General features: G+C 47.0%; 2 protein-coding genes across 8 annotated transcripts in view; one reads left to right on the forward strand and one right to left on the reverse strand.

Annotated features, from left to right (window-relative positions):
* slc6a4a (solute carrier family 6 member 4a) overlaps positions 1 to 20,924 on the reverse strand; it is a 29,807-nt gene extending 8,883 nt beyond the window's left edge. The window contains exons 1-5 of one of the 6 annotated variants that reach the window (XM_072701274.1): positions 20,786 to 20,862; positions 14,497 to 14,519; positions 2,035 to 2,604; positions 1,289 to 1,423; positions 667 to 889 (exon numbers count right to left, since the gene is read on the reverse strand). In XM_072701274.1, the coding sequence (XP_072557375.1) occupies positions 667 to 889; positions 1,289 to 1,423; positions 2,035 to 2,395 (719 nt within the window). In that variant the 5' untranslated portion in view covers positions 2,396 to 2,604; positions 14,497 to 14,519; positions 20,786 to 20,862. Of the gene's footprint in view, positions 1 to 666; positions 890 to 1,288; positions 1,424 to 2,034; positions 2,605 to 5,555; positions 5,685 to 14,496; positions 14,520 to 19,166; positions 19,186 to 20,785 lie in introns of those variants that run through there. The other 5 variants (XM_072701275.1, XM_072701276.1, XM_072701277.1 and 2 more) reach the window with 5 other exon arrangements.
* Positions 20,925 to 21,066: 142 nt separating this feature from the next.
* Positions 21,067 to 25,470, forward strand: LOC111861007 (uncharacterized). Of its 2 annotated transcripts, XM_023845259.2 has the most exons (5): positions 21,067 to 21,201; positions 22,302 to 22,634; positions 23,095 to 23,253; positions 23,478 to 23,506; positions 24,842 to 25,470. In XM_023845259.2, the coding sequence occupies exons 1-5, from the start codon at positions 21,150 to 21,152 to the stop codon at positions 24,986 to 24,988; spliced, it is 720 nt and encodes a 239-aa protein (XP_023701027.2). In that variant the 5' UTR covers positions 21,067 to 21,149; the 3' UTR covers positions 24,989 to 25,470. The 2 variants fall into 2 exon arrangements, with proteins under 2 accessions (XP_023701027.2, XP_023701036.2); XM_023845268.2 differs by lacking the exon at positions 22,302 to 22,634.
* Positions 25,471 to 25,946: the final 476 nt, after the last annotated feature.

Below are 25,946 nucleotides of genomic sequence, written 5' to 3' on the forward strand. Positions count from 1 at the left end.
TAGTGGGAGGAGCCATGGCTACAGGGGAGGGGCTTAACAAAGAAAGCAGCTACTGACAGAGAGGTGGGTAGGTGGGGAGAGGGTGCGGATGATGTCACCAAACAAGACAATTCATTGCAGCGAGGCAGGGAACTGAGCGAGAAATCAGAGCTTATACACGGTGTGAAGGATAAGAACACACAGCAAGATGGACAGAGCGAAGGCCTTTGAGCAGTGACGAAAACTAAGAACAAAGGATAAACCTCCACAAAGCTGGAAATGCCTCTCGAAGTCCAGCTGATAAGTACAAGCGTCTCGCGAGCAGAACGGCGAAACGGAGGGATGATAGGGCAGGCCGGCCTTTGATGTGCCGGCGTGCAACGGTGCGGCTGACAGCCTGCCCCCTCGCCTGCGCTTATGTCTCTGATTTGCATATTCGTTCGTTGGATGATATCATCCAGAAATGCATACAGCTGTCAAATCCATCCATCCTCACTGACGTTATCTGGAGCTGGAGCCATTGAGATTAAGTGCCTTGCTGAAGGACAAGCCATCAGCTCTGCTCTTGCGGGACGAAGCTGTTTTCGTCCTTTTCGTCATGGTGATCCCTGGAGCTTCTGCCTGACTGCCCCCCCCCCCCCTTCTATCTTCACTGCACTAACACTCCTCTCACTTACATGCACTTACGTATAGAACTCCTCGGCAGGGGAGATGGAGTGGTCGCTCCAGCTGACGTTGCGGTCGGTGAAGGTGTAGCGGGTGCAGTTGGCGGTGTTCCAGGCATTGCCACATGTGCTCCAGGGCAGCATGGAGCTGAAGGACGATAGCAGGTAGTAGAGCGCCCAGGCCATGATGGTGTTGTAGTAGAAAGCGATGTAGAGGGCGATGATGCAGATGGCGAATCCGATTCCTGTGAAGAGGGAGGCAGGGGGGGTCACGTCATGCTTTTGCAATTCTAAGCCAAGAATTTCACCGGAATGGCATTTTGTGGGAGTCGCTTGGACTAGTGATGGACAAAATGACGCTTCATAAACGATTAGCTTTTATTTTTGTCCCCCCTAGATGGCGCTGCATGTTAAAAAAAAAAAAACGGTTCAAAGCATGCCTCAAAGCAAACCAAGAGCACCATCTAGTGGGGTCAAAAATTCTGCAAATGGTTCATGAAGCATTATTTTGTCCATCGCTAGCTTGGATCCAGCTGGCATTTTGACAAGCAAATGTGACAATTTCATAACAAAGGGAGGAAGTCTAGCTGGGTTGGGTATGGGGGCCTTTAGGTGGATGACAGCCATGGAGCTGCACATCATACCTTTGAAGATGGGGCAGATCTGCCTCCAGATTGAGATGCAGCCACTTCGGTGAAACTGGCCCAATGCCAGCTCCATGTAGAACAGGGGCACCCCGCCAAACACCGCCATCAGCAGATAGGGCAGCAGAAATGCACCTGGAGAACAAGGGAGTTTAAAAATGAAAGCCTGCTGAGTAAGTGAATGGGACAGTGATAGGAACATGAGCTAACGGACTGTGACTGATTGAATATGATTGACTGACTGACTATGACTGACTGACTGACTCTAATTGAATGTGATCGACCATCTGTGACTGACTGAATTTGACTGTAATTGAATGTCATTGACTGACTGACTATGACGACTGTCTGTCACTGACTCTGACAGTCTGACTTTGATTGAATGTCATCACCTAACTGTCTGTGACTGACTGTAACTGACTGACTGATTGACTGACTGTGACTATCTGACACTGACTGACTCTGACAGACTGACTGTAATCGAATGTGATTGCCTGACTGTATGTGACTGTCTGTGATTGACTGTCTATGATTGAATGTGATAGACTGGCTGACTGTGACCGACTGACTGTGACTGACTGTAACTAACCGACTGACTGACTGTGACTGACCGTGATTGTAACTGTGACTGTGCTGAGACTGACTGTGACTGATTATGACTAACTGTGAATTTCTGATTGACTGTGACCAACCGACTGACTGACTGTGAGTGTAACTGACCAACTGAGTGCTGCCTCCTCCCTCACCTCCTCCATTCTGGTAGCAGATGTAGGGGAAACGCCACACGTTGCCCAGGTCTACAGCATACCCAACCACTGAGAGCAGAAAGTCCATCTTCTTGCTCCAGGTCTCACGGGGGAGCTCTAAGCTAGTCTGCTGGACCACCAGGGTTCTGGGAGCCCCCCCACTGCCGGTACAGGCCTCAGTAGGGCTCTGGGGTGAGGAAGCAGGGTAGCCGTTGGAGACCTGCCCTGACTGCGGGCTGGCCTTTGGCCCTTTCTCTGCTACACCATCCGCCATAAGCCGGCCGTTTTCCTGCGCCTCCTCATGGCCCCCGCCCTCTGTCTTGCACTCCTCCTGTGTCATCATTGGCTGCTTCATCTCCATGGTTTCGGTGGTTCGTTACAGCTGTGATGTGAGCAGCAGTTGTGGAAATCTGGCGGCCACGGTGGTGCCCATCAGGGGAAGAGGGCGTGGGCGGTTGTGCCAAGAGCCCAAGATGGAGGCCTGGATGCCTGTGACTTTTTGGGGTGAGATGGAGGAATCCCTTGTGTTTGAATGGCTTGGCTGGGGGCAGGCTGACTCCACCTCTCACACTGCAGAGACACACAAAGCATACTAGGGGTCACTCCTGCACACCCATCACCAATGTCAATCCGCTTCACAGTGCCCAAGAGACCCCTTCATCCAAAGCCACTCCTATACAAGTTTAACTTCATATGTTTATTGATAAATACATTTACGGCACCCCTGAAATATCAGAATATTAATAAACCATCAGTGAATTAGTACTGAGACATTAAGGCCTTGTCATAACAGGAAGCATGCCTGCAACAGTCAGTTAACAGTGATGAACAAGTGGGGAACAGCAAGACTAACATCCCAGCATACTCCACATAAAGCTGAGCCCCTAGACCTGGGGGGTCCTGCTGGAACAGATTTAATCATTTTTGTTTCCTTGACTTGCTTGTTTGTTGTGATGCCTGTGGCCATGTATCACCCCAAACAAATTTGAATGGTAAACAGAATATAAATTAACTGGTTATGAGGAAAAACAAGCTACGGTAAGACCTGAAAAGGCCGTAACAGGATGAAGGGTGAGGGTCCATTGGAGCCAGGAGGAAGGCGGTATCCTGATAGCTTCAGGAATGCAATGTTTTTTCTGTTTCCTGATAGATAACTTTCAGGTTGTGGCCCATCAAAAAAACATGGAACTGGTTTTTCTTAACTCATCTCATTCTGGCCAGTGACATCAGGCGTGAAAACAAAGTGCTGGGGTGTCACCGGGGCCCGTAAACGGGGAGCGGGCCGTGTGGCCGTACAGAAAGCCGTGTCACAGACTCAGAACCCTGCAGAATGATCCGGCAACATTCCATTCATATGGAAACAATCAGCTTAAGACAGACAGAGAGAGGGAGGGAGGGAGAAAGGCGGGAGAGGAACCTGCCTCCGGGGGGGGGGGGCAGGAAAGAGAGATTAAAAAAGCAAATAGATATACAGTGAAGACAACAAAGGTATATTCCCTCAGATGCTGACGGTGGGGCGGAGTGGGAGGGGTAATGATTGGGAAACAGAGGATATGATTTTTGTTCACTGGTAACCAGGATGGCTTCAAACATTTTAATATCCTGAGCACAACCGTGGTCGAAGGACCAGAGATGGAATGATGCAATGTTTTGATGGCCAGACTTCATTAAAGATTATAACCATCTTGTTGGTTCATTTCCAGTGGTGCGTCTGCTATGCGCTCGTCACCCACAGTGAGGTTTATACCTGCAGATTTAAGCTTTTACTTCACTTCAGCAGTTAAAGCGACGAGCTTTAATGAGCAATATAAATTTCATTATGGTCCTTGTATCATTTCATTAAGGACCTGCAGTAACTGATAATTATCAAGTGAGACCCACAAAAATGTATGATTCAGGTTACTTTTTAATTATTTACATCAATAAACAGCCTCGGTGCAAAAACAGCTAACCATTTAATGGATGCATTTTAAAAATAGCAATAACTTTATTTGGGTAATCACTAAATTGATAACAGCTTGTATGTACATTTATATTTTATGCCATAAACATGCATATATTTTATGTTTAATGAGGGTATCGGCAAGTGAAGTTTTACTACTTGCAGTTATATAACCAGAGGCATGGAGAATATCTGCGTACTTGTATCTTCAAGTGACGAATGAAGTATAAAAAATTTAATCACTCTTTAAAAAGGCAAAAATGAGCTTTACTCAGTAGAGTAAATTTTAATTGTCTGATACGTCTTTCTTTTGGTTGTCTTGTGTGAGCCCTCGGGCGCTGCTGGTCAGCTTCCCTGGCCACAGACACGCCACTGGTGACACTGGTGACACCACTGGTAACACCCATTCAGGTCACATTCACATCCCGCGGTCGTTCTGTGACGGCAAAGCGGCTGCGATTTTGTGTTTGGGGGCGGCTGCATCCGACTGCACCTCAAACACCCGGCCTGCCATGTCGCTCATCAATAATTGAAGTGAGGCCAAGGTGATGAGTGACATCCCTCGCTGTGCGACACACCACAAAGCCCCATCAGAGCTGCGCGCGGATGCACTGTGGGGCAAACGGGGCGCTACCCTGGGAGAGGTGAAGAGCGCCACCTAATGTGCAAAGTTTCAGCAGCATGAACCTAAATGCAGACTTGTGCAGATGAAGGCGAGAAAGTTTACTTCTTGTTTCGTACAATTTTTATGGGTTTCAAGTGTGAATTGAAAGATGGATCAGGTACGGAAACCAAACTGCAATCTTCACAAATCCGGGCTCACATCCAGCAGCATGCGACCTCCAGCCGTCACACATCACATTATTAAACACATTAAATTAATCAGGCTTGTATCTATGCCTTAAATGGCACCCGAGTCACTTGTGCAGATCCCAGTGGCTTCTGAAAGTCTCCCACTCAGACGTCGCTGTCAGTTCGGAAGATTAGCAGCCCGCAGCCAGTGACACAGCACTGACCCACAAGTGGGGCAGACCAAAGCAGATTACGGAGCTCCATTAAGTTATGGCACAAGTCTCCTCAAGGTTATTGCTCTCCACAGGCCGGGGGGGGGGGGTCTCTGGGCTGGGTCTGATGCGTTTTTTTTTTTAACAGCAATGTGTCTTTGCATCTCGTAAAGACAGCTGTTCACGGACAGCAATTTCAAAGTTTTCCGGCATGGTGGGCAGGGGAGAATCGGACGCCGGAGAAGGGCTAAGAAACGCAGGGGTGAGCAAGCAGACCGTCTGTCCAGCGTCCAGCACCCCTCCAAAAAGACCCCAGACCTCATGGCACAGAACTCAATCAATTAGCTTCTATCAACAAGACAACTTCAGCAATCAATCTGCACAGACCCCACAGTTTACACACCAGCAGTCAGTCAGTATGCCATTCCTGTATAACCCTAATGCCCCCCGAAACGCTGCATGGCCCGGCGATGTCACACAATACAGGCAAGCTTGCACCCGCGCACTCTCACACTGGCAACCGCGCACTCTCACACTGGCACTGGCACTCGCACGTGCGGGAGAAGGCTGCCTACCGTGCAGGAGCTCACTGCTGCGAGGGTGTCTGCCGGGGGGGTACTTACCAGGGTCTCAATGAGAAGAAAACTGACACTGTCACTGCCCCCCTACCCCTGCTGGAGTTTAATACACTCACACACTCTCTCTCTCTCACTTGATCTCCCGCTCCCTCCCTCTCTCTCCACCTCCCTCTCACACACAGCCACCCCCCCACTCACGTCACTTTCACTCCCAGCTTTGTGCTCCCATTTCCTTCTCCTTCGCTACTCGTGACCAGGGAAGCACAGAGGCAACGCCGTGCTCACCACTGGCCCAATTCACAAAAGTATTTCAAATACAATTATATTTGTGCCCAGTCACACTTGGTATATACTGAACCAGGTGTGACCTGGCTCGGTCACTCCCGGTATTGACTGTACCAGGCATGATGTGACTCAGTCATCCCGGTAAAGACTATACCAGGCATGACCTGGCTCAGTCACTCCCGATATAGACTGCACCAGGCATGATGTGGCTCAGTCACTCTCAGTATAGACTGTACCAGGCATGACGTGATTCAGTCACTCCCGGTATAGACTGTACCAGGCATGATGTGGCTCAGTCACTCCCAGTATTGACTGTATTAGGCATGATGTGGCTCAGTCAGCCCCGGAATAGATTGTACCAGGCATGACGTGGCTCAGTTACTCCCGATATAGACTGCATTAGGCATGTCACCCCTGGTATAGACTGTACCAGGCATGATGTGGCTCAGTCACCCCTGGTATAGACTGTACCAGGCATGATGTGACTTGGACATCCCAGGTATAAACTGTACCAGGCATAACTGGGCTCAGTCACTCCCAGTATAGACTGTACCAGGCATAACATGGCTCAGTCACCCCTGGTATAGACTGTACTAGGCATGATGTGGCTCAGTCACCCCTTCGTGGCACTGAGTTTCTCTGCTTGTGAGTCCAGAGACCCCAATACCACTGAAAGGCAGGACAGGAAGCCCTAATTCCAGAGGCCAGTTAATGTTGTGTGAATAAAGGAAGCTTTACCACACGCTTAGGTTGGTTTCCTGTATCCTCAGGGTCTTAACCACAAGGCTACTCAGCTGAGCTTAACTGTAATCTCAAGATGAATGATGCCATTCCAGGATATGGAAACATTAGCCCTGAAGTATTACAAGAAACTTATTTATTGGAAGTCTGTAGTTGCAGGTTCAAATGGAGAGACAAATCCAGAAGCAGTAACCTGAAAGCAAATACTTTTTTTCACTCCAGTAAAATATCCACTTGAATTTGTCAGATGCTTCAGATCAAGGTGTCAGTTACGCAGCAAATGTAATTCCTGGAGACATGCAAACTCTCAGAAAGTTTAACTTCCGAAAGCTGGATTTTCTGTCCTCCCCTGGAAGTTAGAGTATTAGTGTTTACTTGTGGCATTTTGTGTGTTTTTTTTTAGGGAGGTTCACGCGAGTAGGACATTCCAACCCAGGCCCACAAGCAGCCATTACGGTAACCACTAAGCACTGTGTGTTTTCTCCATTAGAATGTGCCCTTCTACCATGCAATTATCCACTTAGAAGAATCTTACTTCAAGGCAGTTACCCAGTTAGATGTACCCCTCTTCAGTGGAGTTAATGACTTACATATGTCCTTCTTCCATGGAGTTACTGACTAAGACATGCCCTTCCTCAGTGAAAATACCCACTAAGACATGCCCTTCCTCAGTGAAAATACCCACTAAGACATGCCCTTCTTCAGTGTAAATACCCACTAAGACATGCCCTTCTTCAGTGAAGTTGCCCACTAAGACCTGCCCTTCCTCAGTGAAATTACCCATTGGGAAATTGCCCACTAAGATATGCCCTCCACACAGAGTCCTGCTCACAGAAAGACTGAGGACGTATGGCCTACTCTTCATGCACCCCAGACACACAGGCTGATAACAGCCTCATAGGGCGGGTCTTCATAGTAACTGACACAGGTGACTTTACCCACTAAGACATGCCCTTCCTCAGTGAAAATACCCACTAAGACATGCCCTTCTTCAGTGAAAATACCCACTAAGACATGCCCTTCTTCAGTGAAAATACCCACTAAGACATGCCCTTCTTCAGTGAAAATACCCAGTAAGACATGCCCTTCCTCAGTGAAAATACCCACTAAGACATGCCCTTCTTCAGTGAAAATACCTAGTTGCCCACTAAGACCTGCCCTTCCTCAGTGAAATTACCCATTGGGAAATTGCCCACTAAGATATGCCCTCCACACAGAGTCCTGCTCACAGAAAGACTGAGGACGTATGGCCTACTCTTCATGCACCCCAGACACACAGGCTGATAACAGCCTCATAGGGTGGGTCTTCATAGTAACTGACACAGGTGACTTTACCCACTAAGACATGCCCTTCCTCAGTGAAAATACCCACTAAGACATGCCCTTCTTCAGTGAAAATACCCACTAAGACATGCCCTTCTTCAGTGAAAATACCCAGTAAGACATGCCCTTCCTCAGTGAAAATACCCACTAAGACATGCCCTTCTTCAGTGAAAATACCCACTAAGACATGCCCTTCTTCAGTGAAAATACCCACTAAGACATGCCCTTCTTCAGTGAAAATACCTACTAAGACATGCCCTTCTTCAGTGAAAATACCCACTAAGACATGCCCTTCTTCAGTGAAGTTGCCCACTAAGACCTGCCCTTCCTCAGTGAAATTACCCATTGGGAAATTGCCCACTAAGATATGCCCTCCACACAGAGTCCTGCTCACAGAAAGACTGAGGACGTATGGCCTACTCTTCATGCACCCCAGATACACAGGCTGATAACAGCCTCATAGGGCGGGTCTTCATAGTAACTGACACAGGTGACTTTCAGATTATCTTGCTCAGCATGACTCTGTGGCTCCTATTGCCCCAGGATTGTGAGACGTGACCCTCATCCTGTGGAGAGCAGACTGCTTTGGGGATTGGGGCTGTATTAGGTTTGACTGAGTTTGGCTGGAGATGGATAAGCTAAATGAATGTAGGGGTCAGTCATGCCACATAATCTCCAGGGACTATGTGTCCAGAACTGGAGTTCCCCTAAGCAGAGCAGGAACAGGAGGTCTTACAAATAATCACATCACTATGACCCAGAATGCTGGTCAGGAGGCACCACCAGGTAGACTTAGAACTGGAGGTGCAGATCTGTCATAAAGAAAAGGAGGAACCCAAAATTGATGCTGGATTGGCACTCCAGCCACTGGAAAAAAACTTCACACTGTTCCATTCCATTTGAGGCAGGTGATACCTCAGCACTGCTCTTGGGTTCTCATCCCTGAGATCATTCGTCGTCTGGTGGCTACAGCAACAAGCTGTATCAGTGTGCTCCTTACCCCTCTCTCTCTCTCAAAATTGAAGAGGCATGGAGACTTAGACTAATTAGAGTAGCAACCTGGTAGCTTTGTACCAAAATTAACATCATCGAGAGAAAGATGGATGTTTCTTCTTGGGTTTATTTGCAAAATCGGTCAAAGGCAGATTTGCCCACATTAAGTCGACCCGAGCTTGTCACACTAATTGAGTGGTTGCCCTTCCCACCAGGTCTGGTAGAGGGCGCTCCAGCCCTGTTTTGTCTCATGTGATGCTCAGTGTTGTCAAGCTATTCAATGGGACAGCTGGTTAGTGGGGTACAGTGTCGAGGGAAAGTGGGGCACTCTGGGATAGAATGAGGACCTACTGCTGATGGGGCGATTAAGATCTTAAGTTGCTGGAGGAAATCTTAAGAAGCTGCCAGTGACTATAATTAAAGAGATTAAACCTTCTGCATGTCCTTATCATGATCTGTGATCTCACTACCACACTGCCATCTTCCCAAAAACTATGCTACTACATTTTTATTTTTTCTTTCTCTGATTTTGATGTTGGTAATATTGAAATGTTTATGGAAACACATCTTAGCAAGTAACTTCACTAAAGAAGGGCGTGTCTTAGTGGGTAGCTTCACTAAAGAAGGGCATGTCTTAGTGGGTAGCTTCACTGAAGAAGGGCATGTCTTAGTGGGTAGCTTCACTGAAGAAGGGCATGTCTTAGTGGGTAGCGTCACTGAAGAACGGCATGTCTTAGTGGGTAACTTCACTGAAGAAGGGCATGTCTTAGTGGGTAGCTTCACTGAGGAAGGGCATGTCATAGTGGGTAGCTTCACTGAAGAAGGGCATGTCTTAGTGGGTAATTTCACTGAAGAAAAGGCATGTCTTTGTGGGTAACTTCACTGAAGAAGGGCATGTCTTGGAGGGTAACTTCACTGGAGAAGGGCATGTCTTAGTGGGTAGCTTCACTGAAGGGCATGTCTTAGTGGGTAGCTTCACTGAAGAAGGGCATGTCTTAGTGGGTAGCTTCACTGAAGAAGGGCATGTCTTAGTGGGTAGCTTCACTGAAGAAGGGCATGTCTTAGTGGGTAGCTTCACTGAAGAAGGGCATGTCTTGGAGGGTAACTTCACTAAAGAAGGGCATGTCTTGGAGGGTAACTTCACTAAAGAAGGGCATGTCTTGGAGGGTAACTTCACTAAAGAAGGGCGTGTCTTAGTGGGTAACTTCACCGAAGAAGGGCATGTCTTAGTGGGTAACTTCACCGAAGAAGGGCATGTCTTAGTGGGTAGCGTCACCGAAGAAGGGCATGTCTTAGTGGGTAACTTCACTGAAGAAGGGCATGTCTTAGTAGGTAGCTTCACTGAAGAAGGGCATGTCTTAGTGGGTAGCTTCACTGAAGAAGGGCATGTCTCTGTGGGTAACTTCACTGAAGAAGGGCTTGTCTTAGTGGGTATTTTCACTGAGGAAGGGCATGTATTAGTGGGTATTTTCACTGAGGAAGGCCATGTCTTAGTGGGTATTTTCACTGAGGAAGGCCATGTCTTAGTGGGTATTTTCACTGAGGAAGGCCATGTCTTAGTGGGTATTTTCACTGAGGAAGGCCATGTCTTAGTGGGTATTTTCACTGAGGAAGGCCATGTCTTAGTGGGTAACTTCACTGAAGAAGGACATGTCCTAGTGGGCAACTTCACTGATGCAGGGCATGTCTTAGTGTGTAACTGCACCAAAGAAGGGCAACTCTTAGTGGGCTACTTCACTGAAATCCCTAGCAAACACCTATCAGGCTCAGTCTCTCCCGTAGATGGGGATTATGGAGGGGGAGGGGGTGGGCAAATGTTTTAAATTCTTAAAAAGAACACATACAAGTTTTGAGCTCAGAAATTAGTTTAGTGAACAATAAACACACATGTTCAATTTCCTACCCACATATGAGAAGGAACAGGGCATGTGAGTAAGGCTGCAATTTTGGGTGGAACATTGGGGTGTGGGGGGTAGGTATTGAGATTTCTACCCCTTCGTCATGATGATATGGTTATTGGAGGGTGATTGTATTGGCCAGTTTTGATTATTGGGGGTTTACAACAACCCCCCCCATAATTTCTGCCCATGAATGACAGAGAGTTCCAGCCTGAGCTGCCTGTCTCATACAGTGAGAAGCCTGAAGTAGGACTTTATTAGGCTCAGTGAGTAACAGAGTGCTCTGATAGGCTTTCCACGGAGACACCCAGTGCAGGAGCAGTCCTGGCCTTGAGGAGGTCCATGACAACAAAACATCTTACAGCCCTCAAAGTGGCTTTTCCCGAGCCTTCTAGTAACCCACACTGGGACTCACATCAAGCTTGTCCACTTCCTGTCCACAGCCATTCCGTCTGCAAGACAGGATTCTCAACAGTGTTAACAAGGTATGGCAGTGGGGGATGAATAGTAAATGCCAGAATGCAACAGTAACCGAAACCACAATGGTCAATGACTGGCAAGCATGAGGGTCCATAGTGAGTCATTTCTATAGGGGTCAGTGTAGGTAATATAGGTGAAAGGACATTTCCTTTCTCATTAAAGCAGCCAGATCCCACTGCTCACAAAGCAGTCCTTCTCCCCTCTGTCCTGTGGAGGTCCACCAGAGGGCCAGACACAAGCGTTGAGCCCACCCATGTGGCTCCCACAAGGACTTAGCCAAAAATCACATGGAGAGACTAAACTCATTTAGAAGCCATCGGAAATCAACATGGAACAGTCCAGAGTTTACACCCACGAATTACAGAGGCAGCACGTTGTAATCTAAAGGAATGAGTTTGTTGGAATGAAAAAAAATCTAATCAAGTGATGTTGATAAACACAGATGTGGTTTGGCAAAATATGGAGGGGAATGTGGAAAAAAAAGACTGGGACGAAATCCCGAAGAACATATAAAGACCAGCATGTCCTGAAGAGCAAGATGTAACTACTGGAGGTCAGGTGGACACAGGAAGGCTCCCCGCTGGTGCTGCAGCTCCACGCCACATGTTCTTGCAGAATCATGCATTTACATGTTTTAATGATGCCTGCGAATGTTCTGGAACAATCTGCATACGCTGTGTGGATGATTTTGTTATTCTCATAAATGTTGCATATGGCCCCCAAAACATGTAGACTAACTCCATCTGAGTCTTAAACTAAAAACAGACCCTTAAACAAACCAGTAATACTGCAATCTGGCGATTACATTCCACAGAACAGCAGAAAAATTACCCTCTGCACTTCTAGGAAGTTGTTCTCGATCAACACCTTGTTTTTGGGAGTTATTATTCCAGAGGGAGGGGAAGGACCCCTCCCTGTCTGCCCAATGTGTCTGTTTGCACCTTCCCAGATAACCTCCTCAACCGATAGACTCTCACTCAACAAGTCACATATGCACCCTCCCTCCCAGGCCTGTGAAACGCATTACAGCCCCCTTTTTAAAATGTGTACGCTCTGCCATTCTCATTGCCATCCAAGGAAATGAATGCCAACAGACGGAAGTGAATCCATTGATCACAGGTCATGTGCTACCCGCTAGTTGTGTGAGAACAAGAAGCACAACATTGTGATGGACCACTCATGACTTACCCACAAGAAGACACGGACCAGTTCCCTAAATTCAATGTAGAGGAGTTCAGCTGTCAGGCTGACCAACTCAATGTCGGGGTCTCAACGGAGCGAACAACATCCACATTTCAGATGGGGAAGTTAAAACAGAAGAAATTACTTATTTTTAGGAAAACAGCCTGAAGGATTTGGCCACCTCCTGCAGGACGCCGGCAATGATAAGACGCTTTTACCCTCATTGTTCTCAAGTATCTACAGACTGATGTCTATGTCCGGCTGTCCTTGGAGAACTCAGTCTCAGGACTCCGGGTGATGGGAAGATTAACTCCACAGAAGAGGAGAACACCCAAAGGGTGACACAAGGGGCATTTTTGAGAGGTTATGTCACAGGGAAGGAGACTCAAGACTGCCACCATGTGGGAGGCAGAAAAAAAGCAACAAAGCTGGAACTGAGAGTTGTTTGTTTTTTCTTTTTGAACTAGAGTACTGGGGGGGGGGGGAGTTCTTGTGGAGGGTGAAGTTATAACACTGTCAGGAAGAGCTCAGATACATATATGTAAAGCCAAAAAGGCAGAGAACTCCATTTTGCTGTCAAGATATATGCCGTGAGGCTCGTCTCTTTTGTCACCCTAGGGTTTGGTAAAGGGTTTGGGGCCAGACAAGATGATGAAGGGTGAACATTTATGCCGAAAAGGCAGAGAGGGATTGGTGCTGACAGAGAGCAAGATTAGCGAGAAGTTCTGTATTCACTACGAACCTGAGACACGCATCATAAGGGACACATTATTGAAAAGAAAGAATAAAAGGTACCTTCCTACTATGGTGACATGAAAATCGCCTCCTAGTCCTGTGTGGACCGGTCATTCACAAACACAACCCATTCTTCAATGTGGTGGCCACAAATGTTCTCAGATGCAAAACCTGCTTCCAATCTATCTTGAGCAAAAGGTCATTAGTCATCCTAATTTGATGGTTTCAATGAGGATGTAAACAGCATTTTCCAGCTGACTCTTGTGCAGATGTGAGGCCTCTTCAGAGAGCCGGGGTAGAGCCCCAAATCCTGTCCCCCTGCACCTACCTACTTCCAAGCCAGAGGGACTAGATGTGCCATGGTAATCCATACAGGAATGCAGGCCGGAGCACGGGACAGTCATGTGTGGGGGGGGGGGGATTTTTGCAAAAACGTAGGGGAGACAGTCTAATTCTGTAGAAGGAATCAATGTGTGTTTGCAAGGACATAAACTAAGGACATAAACTAGTGACACCCGCAGTGTCTGGGGGGGAGGGCAAAAAAAGCCTTCCAACCAGAAGTCAAGTATAAACAGCTAAAAGTGCAGCACAATTAATCACGTTATGAATTAGGCTGACAAAACAGGAAAGGAAAAATAAATCCTTGTAAACAAACTGAATTATACAAGCAGGAGTGAAAAGGGGGAGAGGAGGAAAAGACGGGGTGCAGGGAAGGGGAGCAGAAAAGGGGAAAAGGGATGGGTGCAGGGAAGGGGAGCAGGGAAAGGGAGCAGAGGCAGGGAGCAGAGACGGAGAGCAGAAAAGGTGAAAAGAGAGGAGGTGCAGGGAAGGGGAAAAGGGATGGGGTGCAGAAAAGGGGAGCAGGGAAAGGGACCAGAGATAAGGAGCAGAAAAGAAGAAAAGGGATGGGGTGCAGGGGAGGGGAGCAGAAATATTGAGCCGAGAAGGGGAGCAGAGATGGGGAGCAGGAAAGGGGAGCATAAATATTGAGCAGAGAAGGGGATTATAGATAAGGACCACAGAAGGGGAGCAGAGAACAGATTGTGGCAAACAGAGGCAGAGAGAGACTAGGTGAACACAATCTCATGGGGGGACTAGCACCCTCAAATGACTGCCTCTCTCCCACCCCCCGAAAAAAAAGATCATGCAAAGAGGCTAAAATAAGATCAGCATATTAGCATGGTCTGCCACCCTCCCCCAGTACTCTCCTTTGAAAATCTCTGGCCTGGTCGTCTGATTTGCTCTGGTGCCGACACTGGGTGTACATCACAGAAGACAGGGGGGCAGCCGGGAAAGCTCACCTTTATTCTCACAGCCCTCCTTTCTGTTCTCAGGAACACATGCAAAAACAGAGAAAGGCAATGTGTGAGGGGACTGGGGGCTTTAAGCAGACAGAGCAGGCGGTATGAGACCAACTCATGGCTAGTTGCCCCCCCGGGGATGGCGGCCGTCCATCTCACGCAGGACATTGGCTCGCCTTCCACCTCCGCCTCACGTCCTTTTCCAGTTTTCAGAAACAAATTTTGTTACATTACTTAACTCCTGAGATGCTTCTTACACTCATACCAACTTCATTTTTCCCCCATTTATAAAGGCATTTCATCACAGCAGTACAGCTTAAGTAGCTCGTTAACCTGGGACTCAAACTGCTAACCTTTGAATGATGAGTCTTTGAAAGGGTCACACCATGCTGGTAAAGCTGAGCAGCCGCCCCGCCGGCAGTGGGTGTGACTGACCAAAGCGCTCCGCTTCCCTGTCGTGTTTCTCGCTAGCGCACTGACGCATGTCGAGGCGCGCCCTGTCCCCCCAGCCACGCTCCCGGTTTGCCTTCAGGGCCTCGCCGCCCCACAGCGTGGAGCAAACAGCGCGCCTGTCCCCCCCACCTGATGTTTACCCAGCCCAGCGCCACACACACCCCATTCACACAAAGAAGGCTGCAGCCTTGCCTCTGTGGCCACAGAGACAGACACAGACACACACACACACACACAGACCAATCCCACTTCACAGGGTAAATATACTGTATACCACACTCCTATGCAAAGACAACTGAGCATCCCAGCTCTCCACTGGAAAAGATTCCTAAAAAAAAACTGGAACCAGCTGACATCAGACAGGAGAACCCTGTGGAATGGGCAATTCGCTATAAAAACAGGCATACGATAATCCCACAATTCCAGCCTATTGTTTTCCTCCCCAGTCTGGCTCCCCTCCCCGTACGGCTCCCGCATCACGGCCCAGTCTGGCTCCCCTCCCCGTACGGCTCCAGCGTCGCGGCCCAGTCTGGCTCCCCTCCCCGTACGGCTCCCGCGTCGCGGCCCAGTCTGGCTCCCCTCCCCGTACGGCTCCAGCGTCGCGGCCCAGTCTGGCTCCCCTCCCCGTACGGCTCCAGCGTCGCGGCCCAGTCTGGCACCCCTCCCGTACGGCTCCCGCGTCGCGGCCCAGTCTGGCTCCCCTCCCCGTACGGCTCCCGCGTCGCGGCCCAGTCTGGCTCCCCTCCCCGTACGGCTCCCGCGTCGCGGCCCAGTCTGGCTCCCCTCCCCGTACAGCTCTTATGTCGCGGCCCAGTCTGGCTCCCCTCCCCGTACGGCTCCCGCGTCGCGGCCCAGTCTGGCTCCCCTCCCCGTACGGCTCCCTGGCACATCTGGTCCTAAGTTGGGCTACCCTCTGGCAGAGAGCAGGATAAGTGAACAACCAGCAGCATTCAGCGCAGTAGCTGCCCCCAGACAGGGTAGGGGTGTTTGTAAAGCACAGGGCGTATCCATCTGATTTTCATTCCACCAGCTTTGAATTATCTGACCGTCTAAGATTGGCACTCGGTGCTTGGAAGCCAGGTCACTGGATGATTTGGGAGCCAGACAGAAAAACAGAGACTGATATTAAATGTTTAAAAAGGAAATGAAATCTCAATGCAGGAGAAACAGTGGTATTCGCACATGGCAGAAAGGGCAGATGGATGGACGTCAATCAGGAAAATATTTTACCTGCCATTGTTTTTTTCTTACCATCTCACCCCAATCACTGATTAAGAAGGAATCCCCGGAGGTTATGATGTGCTTAGTGTGTCACTGAAGGTGTCTCACCCAAAGAGTCTCACCCGTCTAGTCACGCTTACAGCTGGGCATTCTCACTGAAACAGGGAAGGACCTCTTCTCGCGGCTGTCCCAGCAGGGACGCTGTCGGGTCTTGAACCAGCAACCATTTCGGTCACATGTCAAGCTTCTGAAGAAGAGACTTTGCTAAGCGTGCCCTGGGAGCAGATGACAGGCTGCCTAATTGCACAGTTATTAAATGAGGCCGCTGAGTGCACCGGAGCTGGGCGCAAGCCCCCCCTTTCCGTTTGCCCGAGCCACATGGGCTGCTGTGACACGGGTTTGTGTGTTTTTGCTCCTCGCTCAATCATAGCACAAACAGTGGTTTTCTGGAATTTATGTTTCACCGAAAACACAAAACAAATTCCTTTTCATTCCTGGATCACTGGCACTGAGCACCTCATGACAAATAAACGTACAGGCCAGCCGTCTGACAGCGGCGTACGAGTATGAAAACTCGTCAAATGATTCAAACTTTGTCTCGGGATGCAGGGAAACGGTACTGAGCACACAGACAAACACCTATGCACTCATAGGAGGAGGAACATTAGAACAGCACACTGAAATGAAATGATACTTCATTATTTATTATTATTCATTAAATATATTGCTCAAGGGCTCAACGACAATATGACTATTTTGCCAATCACGGGATTTGAAACAACAGCCTCCCATTTGCAAACACAGAGAGCTGTACTCCACTCCCCAAAACTACACGACAGACACAGGCTTGAGCCCAGGACTTTCAGCACACCAACAGTAACCGCTCTCTGAGCGAGCCATCCGGCTCCGAGGCTGTATGAGCAGCTTACAGCGCAAACAGAGACACAGAGCTTCAATCAGCGCCAATGACGGGACTGAACCGCACTGGAAAACAGACGAACGTGCCGGTTAACATGTAACGGAGTCTGTGTTTAACATCAGGAGACGCAGAGCAGGGGCCACCTGAAATACAAAAGGCACTTTGATCTTCACAAAAGCCTCGTCAGACACGTGAGCAGCAGCTCTGCAGCCAGGCCTGCAAACAAGAGCCAAGTGACACTACGCAGGCACCGTGCTCAGTATCAAACCGCCCCCCCCCTGACTCGACCTGATGTCCCACAGTTTGACAAAGGGACAAGGCTGGGCCTTTCTTACGCAGGAACATACAAGAAAGATAGCAGGCAGAAGTACGCAAGCACACACCTCCCACTCCTGCACACATGCACACAGATACCCCCCTGGTCCTGCTACCATTGTCTCATAAGATCTACCTGAATTTACATAAGCACTCCTCACAGTAGCACAGATACATATAACCTGAGTGTACTGAGGGTTGGGTTCTCAAAGACCTGACCTCCTTTTAAGAATGACTCATTTAATTGCCATAAAGTCTGAGGGACGGGAGACCTTGAGGGTCTCTGCCCTGCATGGACTAGAGAAACCTGGCACATAGCCTCCAAACACCTTCCTCATTGTATAACCTTTGCCGAACAGGAAAAAAAAACAAGTCAAAACCAGGTGGGCATACAAAAATGTCCAAAAGAATCCAGCATGTGCAGAGAAAACTGGGGGAGAATGGGTGGTTAGGCGAGCAGATGGGGAGAGCACTGCACTCCGCACACGGATCCACAGCGCAGATGCCGGGACCCGGAGCACGGGTAGCGGAACCACCTTCGGCGCCATCGCCCCTCTGGAAGATCGGCGGGCATTATTATACGCCTCGGGCGAAGCTGCTTTCAACGTTTAGTGTCAGACTTGCTTCGATAAAGATCTTGTTTGTGGAACAATCTGTCATCGGCTGGGAGAAATGCACACACACCGCCCCTCTCGGCTGCTGTCGCTGGCTCACAATGGGGACACAATATCGCAACCTGTCGCCAGCCTCATTATTAACTGCGCATTTACACTGCGCCTTGCGCCCTCGCCTGTGCCAGCACCGCGACACCAACAGCACTGGAGACTCATTCAGTGAACAAGGTTTGTTTTATCCAAACAAAGTACGACCGACCCGGCTACTTTAGAAGTGTCCTATGGTTTCATGTATGTCCAGTTTCTCAATGCCAACTCGAGCGTCTCACAAAATAAACAGATAAAAGACAATAAACCGAATGTTGTATAATGTATAAATGTTCCCATCTGTTCTTTTGTGCCATTTGAACTTCTGCTTAGACCCATCTGTTCAGCATTTCTAACATTAGTGAGTGAGAGAGAGAAAATATTTAAAAAGAACGGCTTCAGTTCTGTATCAAGTATAATTAATCACAGCCTTTGTACACCGAGACTACATAATACATGAAATTAATAAGGATCGCATGGCTTCGTAAATAAATGGGTATACAGCAATAATATGGAAGTTAATAATCAGGGAACCAAGAAATGTGATTCATGTCCCAGTTATCTTTACACTTTAATTTTCTTTAGTATTTGAAGATAAATATAGATGTAGGCCCGTGTCAATTCTAGATGTTAGCAACTAAAACGGAATACGTTTAATATATTTAATATAGAACGTGACGCGTTCTATAGAAACATTTAAAGGTTCTATACTAAGATTATTTTTCTAAAAAGCCTAAGTTATGCAGCTAAATATCAGCGATTTACAAAAACTAATGTTAAACCGTTTACGCCGCATACGAGACTCAACCAGAATCATTTACAGACCCGACACAAAACAGGCCTACAGCAAAATCAAGAGCACAACAAAGGCCTACTAAAAGTTTGTTTAAACAATTGCAAATATGTATAAACCTACTGAAAACATAATTGAGTTTAATTTTCTCAATTATTGCCATAAACGAATGTAAACCATTTGAGCATTAAAGTTTAACATTATTATAAACGAACACCACTTGCTGACACGTAACAATAATTTTTCCTACTTATTCTCGCACACGGACCTCACAGCGACCCATTGGGGAGGTTTTGCGCGTCGTCCTGTGATCCTGTAGCGCCCTCTAATGTTCCCATGGTGCAATGGCAACTTCATCTACGACGGTCAAAGATCAACGATGGCCGCGGTGAAGGGGGATGTAAACGATTTACACGGCTCTAAAACTATTTCAAAATTGAAACATAATTGGATTTTTTTAGGAGGAGAAGGAGGAGGTTAGCTGAGCTGAATCTGTTCAGCCTCGAGCAAAGGAGACTAAGGGGGGACATGATCCACGTATATAAGATTCTAACAGGTCTGGATGCTGTTCAGCCAAATAGTTACTTCAACATTAGTTTAAATACTAGAATTCGTAGCCATAGGTAGAAATTAGCAGGAGAACATTTTAAGCTGGATTTAAGAACTTTACACGGCGAGAATAGTCTTCCTGTTAGTGTAGTGCAAGCTAAAACCCTCCTCTTGTTTGTAAATTTCTTATGTTCTTATGGTTTGTGGTGGGGCAATAAATGCTTTCTATAGCAGTGCAACTGAAGTGTGCAAACTATCTCTCAAGAGGCTGCTTAAGGGTTAAACACCTGTAATGCACTATGTGTGTATTGACATTGAGACGAGCGATGGCAGGATAGCCCAAATAAATGTTGTGTTACCGCCTGAAATGAGTTAAGAAATAAGAGCATGACTGTGTGATGTGAGCTTCCAATTGACAGGGAAAAGTTATTAAAAAGATAGAGTGTGGTATAACGGTAGCCATGATGTGCAAATGTGTAAGAAAAATCAATAATTTATACACCTTTTTATTGACTCCTACCCATTTCACCCCTAATTGTTTGCCGGCTGATGTCATTTTGGAAAATATCATTAAAAGGCAATTATATGTTCAATAACATACATCCATCGTAATGTAGGGGCCTACAATTCTATTCTTCGTATGAAAACACTCATGTTAATGTTGTATTGTTATTGACCAATTGCAACTGCTATATTATTAGAGTACAAACTGATTAACAGCTTGAGATGTTAAATTTCTGGCTTCAGAGGTGTGCGGTCCGAAGAGTGGGGGCCACTACCGGTGTGAGCTGACGACATCGTTAAGTGATACGCCTAAGAGTGCTTCGGACCAACCTTACGAAAGCATCTCTTATGGAAGGTATACTTATCTAAGGACGTTTTGGGGAACACCTTACGAAAACTTAGGAACGAAGTAGCGTTAAGAAGGTTTCGAGAAACCCACCTCTCACTTTTGTTCGTATATGATCATTTGAGTTTTCGTACGTACATAAATTCGTCCGCAAGAATATGCGAACACTTTTATAAATGAACTCCCTGATTCGATGCGTTACTTCATTCCTACGGTTTCAACCAAATGTCTAAATAACACTGAGAAAAAATAATTCTTACATTTTAGAAGATTGTAATGTGTTTTGATAATATTAGTTTTTAAATTATGAAATCACAAATAAGCATTAAAACATTTCTCAACAGACAAAGTGGAAAATAAAGGTGAAAATTATTATTTAAAAAATTATATTATATTATCGATTTTTTAAAATCATTTTACCCAAGAGTATGAAATGTGGTAGGGTGAAACAAACTAAAATTATGAGACTTTATATATATAATACTTACTTATCTTTGTGCTTTTCCATGATATCGAATTATCAGCTTCCTCAAAACATTTTCGTAATGAAGCATTTAAACTGTGCAAACTGGGGAAGTTCAAATGAGTGAATAAAAAGTGCTTATTTCCTTCCTTTGTTACAGCAGTTGGGAAACCAGACAGTTGTTTTCTCGTTTTTGGCAGAGAAGCTGAGAATGGACACAAGTCAGTGGGCTTTTCAGAATACGGCAACGATAATAACAGTCTCCACACTTACTACATAAGTATCGTCATCCGTTACGGACCAGTTTTCTGTCGTTCACCTGTGAACGGGATTTGTCAGCAGTCCGCAAGTGTAGAATAAAGCTGAAGGAGCTGAGAACCGGAAAGCACATGGAGATCGGAGGCGCTCTGGTGCTCCTGTTTATCATCATCTGTACTCCAGGTAAGACCACGAAAGCCTCGATTACAACGCACTCCCTGGCTCTTGGACTTGATGTTGCTCCTTTTCTTCTGTGGTCTGGAGCACATAACATCCATTTCTTCCAAAAAAAGAGAGACGTCTCACCCCAAAACAAGATTCCTTAACGTTGTGGATGTAACCGTGTATTGTGGTGCTTGACAAAGGTTTGTCAGTTATCTTGAGTACGTGTGCTTTTGTCAATTATAGATGAATTATGGTTCATTATGTAGGACCCTTGTCCTTTATGAAATTCCTCCAGATTCCTTGAGATTCCTCTTTTAATTATGTTATGCACCATAGATGGGGCAACATCTAAACATCTCTTTTCTTTGAGGAAAAGCGTTTTTTGATCCTCTGCTTATTTTTTGCCCCCCCCCCCCCCCAGCCCTAAATACTGCCATCCCACCTTTTTTTGGAATGTGTTGCAGGCCTGAATGAAAGGAATTGATGTGTATTTACCAGTAAAATAAAGCTGACCAGACAAACCATGAAATATCTGTCTGTAATGAAATACAAGTCAAGGAACATTTAGAAATCTCTGCTTTCTTTTTCAATTTGCATTCTCTATACTGTCCCAATTCCTCCTGGGTTGTATAACCAACTTCACGAGTCACAGTGGAATATTGATTAAGGAAAAGTATTAATTACATTATGGTAAAATCAAAATTATGCGGTATGTACTATAAGGAAAAGTAAGTTTGGGTTTTTCCTGCCGGAATCTGACTCATTGCCTCCTTTCACTGCTACCCCACTTCTCTTTGACATGCAGACCTCTGGCATCCACACGCAGACCATACCATTGTTTCGAAAGTTCCTTCCTTCCTCTGTAAGCCCTCTAGGCACTGGACAGATTTTTTTACATTGAAACTTGGAGCCCACTAGTTTGTTTAATAAGTGTAAGAATTTGAAATCAAAGCAGCTCTCTTCAAATGCAGTGACACTTTTGTTCTGGATCGCTGGCTGGTCAGCTATTTATGTGTGAACCTGGAAGACCCAGACCAGGATACACAGCCAGCTGCAGCCTGCAGGCCTGAAGTCTGAGGGAGGCAGATCTGTCTGATGTATGTCAATTTGTCCACCAGGCTGTGAGGCTGATCCCTGCCAACCTTCTGTGAAAGGCAGTCGAACGACACTCAACGTAACAGAGGGTGCCAAAGCTAAGATGCAGTGTATTGTCGAACATTGTGGGGAAGCCCACTGGAGTGGGGGCTGGGGGCGGATTCTCAAGTCATTCGTTGTCCTACAGCCCACCCCCAGACACGAACTTTACAACAGCACCCTTTCAGCAAACATTACCATGCTCTTTCTCGAGATCCTCAACACCAACCTGTCAGATGCAGGGCTATACCAGTGCAGAGTCAAGATGAGTACACAAACCATGAATGGTCATGTGACAACCCTGCATATCACTGATGGTAGGTAAGGCTTCTCTCCTTCTCACAAAAGGTCTGCTTGTGCTGCTGATGAGGGACACCGACGGAGTGGCATTTGGTAGGAGGTTATGTGGGATGAATAAACTTCAGTTCATTTACTGTATAAATCTGCAGTGGTTTCACCTGACAGACTGGGTTCAGTTCCTTAACCATAATGCCCCCTGCTGGCCATATTTTACTGTGAATGTTTAGGCCAGCTGCTGTCCTGGGGAAGATCAAAAATGCAATGCTTGTGTATTTTATATATCAGTATTTCACATCCTGGTCTTTGGGGACCTCCATCCCAGCTCCCAAAATGCAAACAGTTTGGCAGGGAGCTGGGAGGGACCAAAATCATGGACTGACTGGAGGTCCCTGAGGACTGGGTTGGGAAACACTAGGACATATTTAATGTTGGTACATCCAGCATGTCCCCCTGTTAACTCTAGCTACCTCTTCTCAGCAGTGGCAGGGGAGAAGGTGCGGTCCAGGGTAGCCGTGTACCTCGGGGTCTGTGTCTACATCCTTCTCATCCTGGTGCTCACCTGTTTCCCGAGCCCTGCCTGTAGGAAGTCCTGTCACCCAAGGAACCTTCCGGAAGAGCAGCCTCCAGATGTCACAGGTGTCCGTAGTCCTTTGCCACACTCATCTGGAGCTAAACTCGCTCATGTTTTAACAAAAAGGGTTATTGAAGTGGGTTCCTGGCCCAGCACTCTGACTAGAGGTGTCATATATGGGGACTCGTCTGCTGATTGAGCATCAAACTGACATTGCTTATAAACAGACAAAGAGGAGCAGATTGTAAATGCACAGATGATACTGACACTTCTGGCTGTCCTGTTTCAGCACCCGGGACGGCTCACCTGAAGGGAGAGGTAAGGGAGCTCCCGGCTTCCTGGAGACACAGGGGTATTTATTCGGGGGGTAATGCAAGCTTTTCAGGGGGTAACAGCCTGAAAAAGCTAAAACACTCTACTTCTGTAACAATAATCACCTGTTAATGATTTCTCCACCAGAATAACTACAGGTCAAGTCGCGGGTGGAAGGGGACTGTGTCAGTGGGTGACAGTCACTTCTAGGGTGACCACCTAATCCATGTCAGGAGGGACACTATGAGCTACAACAGGATTTGTAAACTACCATTTCATACATTTCAATTAAAAGGACCAGGATTTCACTTAAGCACTGGGTTCTTGCCGTATGCTGATTGGTCAGTCTCCTATAATCATGCATATGTGTCAGTAATGTTAATGCGAAACAGCTGGATGAGTCTTTCAATCTAGGAACTAACCAAACATTTTAGCAGAGCACAGAACCCTTTCAGCTTTAAAGTAGTTCGTAAAAGCTGAAGTAGCTCATAGTGTCCCTCCTGACATGGATTAGGTGGTCACCCTAGTCACTTCCCTTCCAGCGTTATGGGCTCATAACCCGACTCTGCATGACCTTGGGGTGAAATATGCACAGGATTTCAACCACAGTTTAGTTGCCGATATTACTGAGGGTGGTGACCCTTGGTTTTCTGATCCTGATGAAATTTGGCCCTTGGCGAAAAATAATTTGGCACCCCTGGACTAAAGGCATGGTGGCAGGACAGGGGTTGGGCAATCTTATGCTGAAAGGGCCGCTGTGTATGCAGATGTTCGCTACAACTCCCTAATTACATTGATAATTGGAGGATTGATTGGCTGAAGAGTCCTCACACCTGGGTTTGAACAGCTGACCTAAAGGTTACCCCAAAAACCTGCACACACACCGGCCCACTGCAGTAAGACTGGCCACCCCTGCGCTAGGACATATGTTGTCTACATTGCCCAAGCTGCTGGCATCCAGATCAGTGTGTATCTGAGTCTTGTGCTGCCCTGTGCGGGGTTGAGAGGGTATAAGCTGGAGCACACAGCAAACCCGGCAATGGTCATCTTGCACTGCTAAACACCAGTTACAATACTCAAGAACAGAAGTACAGATTATGGTAAAAATCCCCAGATGTCGTTCTTGCCCCGCCTTAAATAACAAGGATATATTGGTTGCATCCATGCCAATCAAGACCAATCCTGTAATTCATTTCTCCCCAAGTTCATTCTTGGGAGGCAAGTTAGCAAGACCGGATTTGCCAAGACCACAAGTATGGCCTTTGTGGTCTTGGTATTGAGAAACACTGCGACACATTCATGAAAGTCCCTACCCTGTGACAGGTCTGTCTGCTGTTTCAGGTGGTCTACACCTCCGTTCTGCTGGACAGCGGTAGGACTGCAGCCAGACAGGAACACCAAGAGAGAGCACCTCCTACGGTATATTCCTCCCTGCAATTCCCACTGAGACAGTCCCACATGCCTCAGCTAAAAAAGGAGGTCCTGTAATTGAGTGGCTGAACAGGAAGTACCGAGAACCTGCAAGAGCATGAATGGACTGTGATTGGGTGACTGAACAGGAAGTACTGGGAGCCTGGAACAGCAGGAATGGACTGTGATTGGGTGACTGAACAGGAAGTACTGGGAGCCTGGAACAGCAGGAATGGAGTGTGATTGGGTGACTGAACAGGAAGTACTAGGAGCCTGGAACAGCAGGAATGGAGTGTGATTGGGTGACTGAACAGGAAGTACTGGGAGCCTGGAACAGCAGGAATGGACTGTGATTGGGTGACTGAACAGGAAGTACTGGGAGCCTGGAACAGCAGGAATGGACTCCACAGCACAGACTGTATGGGACCTGTAGGCTGCCTATCTGATGTGTTGATGAGGATCCAGAATTCAGCCACGTTTCTTCATCAAAAGAAAACTCTAGCTGTAACTCACTCTGCACGATGCCATGGTGAATGTAAAATAAACAAAGATGTCCACCATTCCATTTTTTCTATGCATTTCTAAGGGTTACATGCTTTTCATTGCACTGGTGTGATAAATGCCTAACAGTGCTAGTCAAGGACATTCAATTACAAACTGCAGATTTCTGATCAAAATCTGGGTCCTTCCATTATACTGTTTTGTAAGATTATGAACATACCCTGTAAGACAACAGCTGCAAAAGGGGACAGGGAATGAATCCTCTAAACAAAATTCGCAATTAAGTGATAAAATTAACCCAAATGCGTGGCTGGGTGTGACAAACCAACCGACTCTGTCCCATCAAGTGAAAGAACTGGTCGTAACTCTTGGTCCAATCCAATCACAATGAATGTTACTGGAAGGTCCTTATAAGTGTAACAGCAGGGTTACACCAAAGACAATGTGAGAAAGGGGGCACCAGTGATAGCAGAGACCATGACTGCCTGGCATTCGAGTAAAACCAGGTGGACATCGGCAGGACCCGGGAACCTCG

This window comes from Paramormyrops kingsleyae, chromosome 17 (assembly GCF_048594095.1).
Source record: "Paramormyrops kingsleyae isolate MSU_618 chromosome 17, PKINGS_0.4, whole genome shotgun sequence".
Classification (NCBI taxonomy): domain Eukaryota; kingdom Metazoa; phylum Chordata; class Actinopteri; order Osteoglossiformes; family Mormyridae; genus Paramormyrops; species Paramormyrops kingsleyae.